The 10,462-nt window shown below is 37.6% G+C and overlaps 1 protein-coding gene across 3 annotated transcripts in view; it reads left to right on the forward strand.

The window, feature by feature from the left end:
* FRS2 (fibroblast growth factor receptor substrate 2) overlaps window positions 1–10,236 on the forward strand; it is a 55,998-nt gene extending 45,762 nt beyond the window's left edge. For all 3 annotated transcript variants that reach the window (XM_080576202.1, XM_080576201.1, XM_080576203.1), the window contains exons 6-7: window positions 130–293; window positions 2,644–10,236. In XM_080576202.1, coding sequence (XP_080432328.1) covers window positions 130–293; window positions 2,644–3,594 — 1,115 coding nt within the window. In that variant the 3' untranslated portion in view covers window positions 3,595–10,236. The remainder of the gene's footprint in view (window positions 1–129; window positions 294–2,643) is intronic.
* The last annotated feature ends 226 nt before the right edge of the window (window positions 10,237–10,462 follow it).

A 10,462-nucleotide genomic window follows, 5' to 3' on the forward strand; every position in this document is an offset into this window, starting at 1 on the left:
GAATATTTAAACTGTTTTACATATTTTGACGTCTTGTGAAAATTGAAGATAAATATATAAAACATATTACTCATATATAGTAAAATGTTCTATTTTAATATGTTTTTTCATATTTTCTAATTGAATCAGCTCCTGGGTTCAATGCACAAAGTTTACCTAACGGCTATCCCAGATACCCATCTTTTGGAGATACTTCATCACATCCTTCCAGCAGGCATCCTTCTGTCGGAAGTGCACGCCTCCCCTCTGTCGGTGAAGAATCAACACATCCTCTACTTGTAGCAGAGGAACAAGTGGGTATATTCTTCCCCCTCCACCCCCCAATTCAGGCTCAACATTAGTTGAGGGTTTTTCACTGTTAATTCTGTAGCATTATGTTTTCATTTTTGTGTTTTTCAGAGTCAGGTATAATGTATTTCTACCACACCTGAGCTACTACTTAGATTTGTTTTTCCTCTTTATGATGCTTGGTAGGACAGATCACTGAGGAAGTGTAACTACTTGAAATTTTTATACTTTCGATGTCTTTATTTGTATATAAATGTATTTCCCTATACTCTTCTCAAAAATTTCAGAAGCTAATTTTAAACGCCTAAGTTGGACTTCACAATGAGAGATCTTGGTCAAAAACTTATTTACATGTAAGTCTTCTGTTTGGCAAATCATGGAAAAATGAGGTTAAAAGCAACCTCTGCAGTTCTCTAGGTCTGCTTGTGAAGTTAGAGGAGAGATTGCACAGAGCCTTGTTTGTCATGCTTTTAATAAATAGTACAAGCAAGGTGATCCTACAGTGTCTGAGCTGTGTCCCTGCCTTTGACCACCTTTATTCTGAAAGCATTTTTCCCTAATATGCAATCATTTTTTTTTCCTGTTACAGCTGGTGTCTATTGCCCCTTAGCCTTTTGGTGAACATTTCCAGAAAGGGTCTGGCTCTGTCTTCTCTTTAACTGTCTAAAAGTAGTTGAAAGTGACTATTAAATTGCTTCTTAGTCTTCTCTTACGACTGAAGAGAGCTGTCTCTCTCAGCTTCTCCTTGTATATCACTTGTTCTGGCCCCTCTAATCATGGCCCTCCTCTGGACTCACTCCAGTATGATGATGTTTTTCTTGTACTCGGAGCCCATTACTCCAGATTCGGTATCAGCAGTACTGAAATGAGGATAATGACTACTTTCCTTAACCTACTGGCTGTGCTTTTACTAACACCAACCAATAGGCATTTGGTATTCATTGCTGCAAGGGCCCACTGCTGACTCACATTCAACTTGGATCCCTGGTGCTTTTCTGCAAGGCTGTTCTCAAGTTAGTTGGTGCCCGCCCTGTACTGTCAGTGCTATTCTGTGCCTGGCTCTGGGCTTTAAGGTTGCCTTGCTGAGCTCTGTGAAGTTTATGTGAGGTTATTTCTCCAGGCTGCTGGGATCCTTCTCAGCGGAAGCCCTACCAATCTGGGAAAACCTGAAAACTTTCTGAAGGTGTGTTCTATCTCACCCTTCCTGTTGCTGATGAAAATGTTAGTCAAACGTAATAAAATGTAATCTGTCTTCAGAAGATTGTCATGTGTGACAAGAAACAGTGTTGAAAACCAGAGAAGGTAACCAGAGCAGAGATCAGTGAACCATCTTTTGGGAAGGCATTTGGTAGAAGCCATCACAGAAGAGTCCAGGTGCTGTTGCTGGAGTTACTGCAGACTAAATCAGTTTAAAGAACCAGTGTAGGAGTCAAGTGAGCTGTAAATAACACTGCAGTTTGTAGAGCTTAAAGTTGTGAAGACTGGATGAGTTCCGCTGTTAAATACTGCTCTGCCATTTGGGTGCGCAGACAGTTTAAATGTGGAGGTGGTGTTCTTTACTGACTGCAGTCTTTCCCTTTCAGCCTCATGTTGATCCTTTGTGGGAACTTGGAGGGATAAACTAGTGGTGTACCCCTGCCTGCCGTAGTGGCATCTGGTGTTAACTCCTGCTTATTTTTAATCCTGAGTGCCACAGGTCGTGTGGAAGTGTATGTTTTTCTGTTTAGCTTCTGGTGTTAGAAAGCTGTTGGTTCTTGAAGAAAGAATGAACTGTTCTTGCAGTAGAGCCAACCTCTTGTCAATGGTTGAGTGGTACACGAGGCACGGTCCTGTTTTTTAAATGGGCAATAAATTTCCTTTGCAGCATGGAAGTTACAAAGACAAATTTAGCCAAAGCAAATCTGGAACTGTTGGTCGTTTTCATGGTAAGGGAGATCAAAGCAGAACTCTGCTTCGCTGATTTCTCCAAGTGAGCTAATGAACTGAGTTTAAGAAACCAAGGTTGCTCTGTCCAGAGCAGAGTTTGAATGGAACCTGGAAGGCTGCAACTAGAGCACAACTGAAATGAAAGATCAAATCAAAATAATCATTAATTTGAGATGTAAACATTATTTTGTCTGTCTCAAATACCTCTAATTTTATTTAAAGTAACATTGACAAAACCAACAACAAAACCAAAAAAATAAAGTTGAGCACAGCTCAGTGAAATTTGAGAAAGAGGATCTTAAACAGTTGCCATCGTGATATTTGGTTCTCAGGTATTTTGATCAGAAAAGGGGGGAGTTGAGAAGGAATGAAATTAAAAAAATAAAAATGTGCAACTAGAATTTGAATTTCCTTTTTTCTTCCTTTCAGGTGCACACTTACGTCAACACTACTGGGGTACAAGAGGAGAGGAAAAATCGATCAAGTGTGCATGCGCCACTGGAATCAAAGCTTTCAAACACTGAAACAACTAAAGTGAAAGAAGATCAGATTTGTACTGATGACAGAGATGCTCAGGTTCTCCTGGAGCCTGACGGAGTCAAGTTTGTTTTAGGACCAACACCTGTTCAAAGGCAGTTAATGGAAAGAGAGAAACTGGAGCAACTTGGGAGAGACCAAGTTAGCGGCAGCAGCACAAACAACACTGAATGGGACACTGGATACGACAGTGATGAACGTAGAGAAACACCATCTGGTAACAAATTGGTGTATGAAAATATAAATAGGTTATCAATCCCTAGTGCCTCAGGGGTCAGAAGAGGTCGTTTGACATCAACCAGTACCTCAGATACCCAGAACATTAACAACTCTGCTCAGAGGAGAACTGCGCTGTTGAACTATGAGAACTTGCCATCCTTGCCTCCTGTTTGGGAAGCCCGCAAGCTGAGTAGAGATGAAGATGACAGTTTAGGACCAAAGACCCCATCTTTGAATGGCTACCACAATAACCTAGATCCAATGCATAATTATGTCAATACGGAGAATGTAACAGTACCAGCAAGTGCTCACAAAATAGAATTTACACGACGTCGGGACTGTACCCCAACAGTCTTTAACTTTGACATTAGGCGTCCAAGTTTAGAACACAGGCAGCTCAACTATATACAGGTTGACTTGGAAGGTGGTAGTGACTCCGACAACCCTCAGACTCCAAAAACCCCCACCACTCCACTTCCACAAACTCCAACCAGGCGCACAGAGCTGTATGCTGTGATAGACATTGAACGAACTGCTGCTATGTCAAGCTTGCAAAAAGCACTGCCCCGAGATGATGGTACTTCTAGGAAAACTAGACATAACAGTACTGACCTGCCTATGTGAGCCTGGGAAGCATTAGATCATTTGCACCTTTTGTGAAGTTTATAAAATTGAAGATGCAAGTACTTTGCATTTCTTAACACTAACGCCTTTTATAGACTAATAGAACTTTTTCTGCATATTTCATGTACTTGTCTAACTAAAGGGAATTAATGTAGAGCAAGTATTCATTTAGGTAACACTATTTCATTCTACAGTAGTAGTAATTACTGCATAGCAGCATCACCACCTTTCACAGTGCCTCTTTAAATTGATTAGAGTCTGAGTGACATGCCAGTTTTGAATTTATAAATATTCTGGTCTGGTGCCTATAGTCATTAATGGCATTTATAACAGTTTTTAAAGCCTCTTGATATGTGTGTTTATTAGCAGGTAAACCTAATCTTTCAAGATACATATCTACATTCATTCCTCATTGACGTGGCTCCTTCAGAATGAAGTGTATGTAATTCATTAATTCACTCAGTTTGATGTACACCAGATATATTGGTTCATCTCAAGGGATATAAGCACCACACGTTTTTGTTGGTTTTCTTTTTTTTTTTTTCCTTCAAAGACCACATGGGTAAGAAGGCATCTAATTCCCAATAGTTTTAAGTTGTGTGATGTTTGAGAGGTCACATCGAAGTTTGTTGATCAACATTATGAACACATCTAATCCCAGCCTTAAGCTACTTCAGCTAGAAGAGAATTCCAAGTGGCATATCAAGTTCCCTGTGAAATCAGACAGAATTTTAATCTCAGTAGAGTTTTTTTGTGAAGGAATTCACAGGTTGGCTATATGAATTAAGGCTCTTTTGTCATTTCTTAGTTCAGTGTGCCTTCCTTTCTTTGCATTTGTGCTTCTTTTTATCTGTTCCGTAACGTTTTAAGAGTCTAAATTTTGTACATAGCTTTAATTATTGTTCAGGGTTGTGTATGTGTTTGTCTTACTCTCTGCATTTGTCAAAGAAAGACTCTTGAAGGTCAAATGTTTGTCTTTGTCCAGTGTTCTACTTTTTTTATGCCTGACGGAAATATCCCAGCTCTCCAGCAGCATGCATTATTGCACAACTGGAAAGGTTTATTATGCAGTCATTGTCTTCCTCTAAAGCATCAGACACAGGTTACACGGGAGGCAGGGTACTGGACTTGATAGTTCTTCATAGAAAATTGCACATTCTAGCAATGTGCATCCATAGTTGATAGTGTACTTTAATTTAGAAAGAGATGTAGTAAATTATCTGAAGGTAGTATTATCTATGAACATACTTCTTTTGCAGTTGGTGAACTTGGTTACAATAATAGCTGCTCAGTGTTACAGGTACATCCAGGTGGAATGTCGTTTGAGTATGCCAGATGCACCCTTAGCAGAACTTTTTTTTTTCTTTTTTTTTTTTTTATACTCTGAATAATTTTAGAATTCTGGCAGTATTGCAGGTGCACCTTGGTACTGGCAGCAGAAGAGATTACTCTTGCGCCTGTGATTGCAAAGGAACTGACACTTGTGAACTGGTGCGATGTAATATAACCCTTGAACTGTGTGAGGAAAAACATGCAAGAAAAGCCATCTGAAGATCTGGAAAAGAAATAAGGGTCTTCATGCAATATTTAAATTTAAGTTTTATTAAAAATATATATATATTTTCAGGTTTTTAAATTGGAGTGTATCCCTGTTCCTTTGTTAACGTTTTCTCTGTGCTTCTCTCAATTTAGTAGTGGCAGCAGTGGTAGCACCTGAAGTACGTGTTTCTTGCCACATCATTAAGGGATATCAGGCAGCCTTTTAACTCTGAAAAACTTTACAGACTGTACGGTACTGAAATACCAGATGCACAAAGAACAGAATTTACAGAAGTAAGGGATGGGAGTTGTTGAGACCATTACGAGGAACTTAAATGAGATAAATAATAATAATTCATTAGTAATCTCACTGTCAACCTATGCATACTCATGTGATAGACTTGTTGACTTGTGGGGAGAACTTGGTACTCAAGAAGGTAAAGGCTACCGTATAGGTAGAGGTTCTTACAGGTCTGCAGTGTTAATGCTCCTTCACATCTTTGCCATTGCTTCGCCTTATGCCAAGGAACAGTCTTGTACTGAAGAGAAATTACCAGGTGTTGCAAAATATTTACCGGTTGATGATACTGGTGTGATTCTTGTTCTTAGTTTAAGAACATGAATTTAAGTTCACTTAAATATGTGAGCCAGCCTAATGCTTCAACATGTGTTTTGAGGCAAATGTGTTTGATCTAGCTAGCTGCCTAGAAATATTTGGTCCTCATCTGTATAGTACAGGTGTCTCATAAATACTGATTAACTGAACCTTTAAAACATTCCTGTGAGGCAGGGAGATAATAGTCTTAATTGACAAATAGGGAAACAGAGGTTTACAGTAGATCCTAAGTGACTAGCCAGAATTAAAGGAAACATACCCCTTTTAGTTCTGGGGCACTGTCCCATACATTTATCCTGAATAGTATCAGATACAAGAGATGGTCTGAGTATTTTTATTTTTTATTTTTTTTATGTTGCAAGTTTCACAATACTTCATTACGGATGTTTTCTTAGCTGTGGCCCCCGGAATTCAGAACATCTTGAGGTTCTTGTGATTTCTGAATGCATAGTCTTGGCATTTTTTTTAATATTCTAAATGAAATATGCACCAAGCAGAGTTAAGCAAAAACCTTCTCTAGCCTTAATTATATTAACCAATCTGGTACCATATTTTCTAGGACTTTTTTTTTTTTAACCCTCTTTTATTCTACAGATGGGATAATGCTTTCTTGTTGCAAACACACTGGTTAGTCCCTGTTATCTGCACTGCTCATCTTTAGCATTCTTTTTTATTTCTTTATTTTATGCCCCTTGAAGTAGATGTAGTTGCAATGCACTTTACCCTTTGAGACTTGGTAAATATTTTTTCAGTTCAGTCTCTTTAAAGGTTGTGATTTTAGATTTAGTGTCTGTAATCTAGGGTTCAGTTTTCAGCTGAAATCTCACTACAGTATTTGATCATATTTATATTTTGGACCCACAGGTATATAGACTGGGAAACAAATATGTAACAAATTTCTTTAGTAACTGGGATCTGTTAAGTTTCCATACACTAGCTCCTGCAAAAATGGCAACATCGCCTTCAGGTCTACTATTCATCCACAGCATGCAACTGGCTGCTACAAGCACATTTGATGAAGAAAAGCCTTTAATTATAGATATTCCTTCAGTGCAATGATTTATGAAAGACGTTGGACTGTATCTTTTTAAGAAGGAAATTGAATTGATAAAAAAGACGTAGCAGTGACTAAAAGTAGGCAATAAATATTGTACTGGAAATACAGTTGGCGAGAATCTAATCCATTGGTTATATCACAAAAATATTTTTTCTCAAATTGATCTGAAGTGGCAGACTGATTTTAGTTTTGTGGTCTTTGTCAGTGACTCCAGAAAACAATATAAAAACGATCATTCTGAAACCTTTAGCTCTAATTGTAACATTTTTCCCCTGATAAGTAAGTTTTGCATATGGTAAGTGTTAAGTGTAATGGTGTGCATTGAAGCGCTACTCCTATTATAGTCTACAAAATTTTTGTAGAAATCTGAAATGTTTTAAGGATATATCATAAACTCCTTAATTCCTACCCCCCTTCCTTGCCCCCAGATACTTAAACATTCGTGTGTGTTTAAACCTCTGATGAGGGCTTTACTCTAAAAAGGGCCACAGAAAGGTCTAAGCTGTAGAAAGTCCAAAACAATGTCAAAACAGGGCTGCTCTTTTGCAGGTGACGGGCCAGCAGTTGGTTTTGCTGGATTTATGACAGTGTATTGGCTCAGAATATGTTTTATGTATAGCCACTTCATGCTGAGACAGAATCACAATATTGCAGACTGTCTCCACTGTTGGGGAATTTAAGATGCAAGTTCTGATTAACTTCAGTTACTACTTTGAGCATATCATATGAGCTGTGTCTGATTTGGACCTCTATTTCTAAGCAGTATTCTCTTTGTGTAAGGTGGGATCAATGGTGAAAATCCAATTTTTGCACTGTACTAATTTATTTATTGGCTACAAATAAGATAAAGCTGGTTTAGTAGGATCTAATAGTGGACTCAGATCTGAAATGTTCCAGTAACCCCGAAGAAGCCAAAAGAAATTTGGTCCCGCAGTTTGACAGATAGAATTAGGTGTTTTTAGAATTTAATCATAAGATCTTTTCCCATCTTTTCTTTGAGGTAGTAATTCAGGCATTTATATTTGACAGTATTTACTTAATATAAATCTAAGTTCATTTACAATATCTTTATTTTAAATTCATAAACACTCCAGAAAAGAAAAGAAAAAAAACACCAACAAAACAACCACCAACAAAATCCGGAAGAAATTCCACCACAAAAGACTGCGTTAAGATGGAGTCAGGGTTGCTGATGTCCTTCTTGCATAGCATATATTGAAAAGATGGGAAGTCATGAGCTAATGTTCTTTCGCAATCTTTAGAAATTGCTTCCTCTTTTGGACAAGATAAGTGAATAAGAAAAAAATCTTAGCAGCTGTAACTCTGACCATGTGTACATTATATCTTGTAATATTGTGCTGTAAGGTATGTGACTAAATCTGTCAGGTGTCTTATGAGGATATTATCCTAATGTGGTGTTTACTCCAGATTAACGCAGTATTTTGTTTGGAAATGTGTAGGTGTACAGATTGAATATGAGATACAAAGTTACCTTTAAGGTTGATGAAACAAGTGTTGGACATTTCTATATTTTTATATATCACAAAGGGCATTTTGAAAAATTTCTTGCAGTTTTAGTAATTATTTAGTGTGTTAATATACATATATTGTGGCAATGTTTTCTGATATATCCATTACTTTGGTGTAATTCTATTTTATGTAGCAAATATGTGTATATACAAAGGAGATTATGTAAAAATATGATTCAGAAATAGGCTCGAGCCCTTTGGAACAGGGACCGTCTTCCTCTGTGTCTGCAAAATACTTACTTAATGCCTTGGGGTCCCAGCCACAGCTCATGCCTGAGACCCGTGGTGACTGAACCGTCAAGAGATGAACGTGGAGGAGCAGCTCCTCTGCTATCCATGAGAAGCCTTAGCACGAAGGTGCCATGAAGCTCACCTTGCCGCTCGCTGACGCTGGGGCTGTGCCATACGTGGTTATTCCCAACCACCTGCCAACAACCCAGACCCCGGAGTCGGCGTGTCCTGTGCTCCAGTCCTTCCCTTTGGCAGTAGAAAAGGAAGTCTGAGGTAGGAGCTTTGATGTCATCAGGGAATCTTCCTTGCGAGCGTTTGGGCCTCATGCAGCACCCTTTGAAGCCACACGAGTGGTTCGTATTGGCTTCGAGGGCCCCTGGATGTGTTCCTACAAGATCAAGTTCTGCTGACATAACAGCTCTGTTACACCTGAGGACCTGGTTGGTCAAGTTCTTCAGGAATGGTCTAAAAATACTGTAAAAATATAAATATATTTAATTACGTGTACTGAAAAAAAAATCCTATTTGTTGTGGTCAGAGTTCAGATTACTATGTGAATTTTGATTTCTTAGTCATACTTGCATATATATTGCTTTAACTATTATGTATGAAAGAGGAAGTGATTCTAAAGTGTGTGAAAGATCAGGATTACACCTGTATTTTTAATGTTTGTGTTATTTAGGAATGGATGTCAGCAAATTTAACTCCATATTAATGCAGTTTTTTTGCATTAGAATATGTGTGTATATCGTACACCCACATTTTATATATAATATATTATATATTTGGTACTAACTTTGTATTTTCCCTGAAATTTGCCAAATCCTGAACACAAATGTTCTCACTTGTAAGACTTTGGTACTTAATAACTGAATGTATACGAAATGCTCTGGTATGAAAGAAAGTAGTGTTGTACGGTATCCCACAACCATACAAATGTCTCAACCAGCAGGCGTGTTGCCTTTTTCGCGAGTTACATCTCATTCCACTGCAGCATCACTTTACGTCTCCTGAAAAATTGTCTGTGTTTTAACGAAACTGCAGACCTGCCCTTACAGTACAGCTGACTACACTTCTAGCAGGAAAGCTGGCTGGTAGGAGTAAGAATACAATAGTCACCAGTGTGCCACAAATGCATTTTTTTAAATGCAGAAATACACATTTCTACAAAGGCCAAAATCTTATGTTGTATGTTCCTTTCTTGTCATTACATTGTATGATATTGTAAGATTATTGTATGTCCTAATTTGCATTATAAAATGTTTTTTCCTACTTTAAAGGCATAAATATAGCAACTTTGTATAAAGGTAGCTTTCTAGATTTTTATTTCTTTTATATAAAAAAGTCTAAACAGTGGGAGTATCATTGCCAAATTGTTTATAAAATTTCATTTAATTTGCCCTGTTCAATGGATTTGTTTTTACAAACATTCCATATTTCTTTTATGAAAAAGTTATACTATGCAGAAAGAGTGTATTTTTATGCCATTCCACGTTAATCTTAAAAAATAACTTGTTTTAAGCTGTCATGATTGAGAGAGCTTACCAAATGTGCATTTTTAAAGGTGTGTTATGTACTATGACAACGTTTCCCCCTTTACCAGTGCCAACTTCATTTGGAAAGAAAAAAAATTGTAGCATGGCAATAAACTATTGATTTTACATTGACAATATGTGTGGATTACTTTAATGCTTACCAGTGTTAGTGTTCCTGTGTTGTATTGCATTAATAAGAGCTTTTTTGCTTTGCTTTAAGTCATTGCTCCAGGTAGTTACCAAATTTTTTGCACATTTATTGCATATGAATTTTAGTAGTGGGAAGAAAACACAGAACATGACGACCTGGAGTTTGTAATTTTTTTCTCCAAGCTTTTGTTTCGTTTCTACTCGATTTATA

This window comes from Anser brachyrhynchus (assembly GCF_964034855.1).
Source record: "Anser brachyrhynchus genome assembly, chromosome: 1".
Taxonomy (NCBI): domain Eukaryota; kingdom Metazoa; phylum Chordata; class Aves; order Anseriformes; family Anatidae; genus Anser; species Anser brachyrhynchus.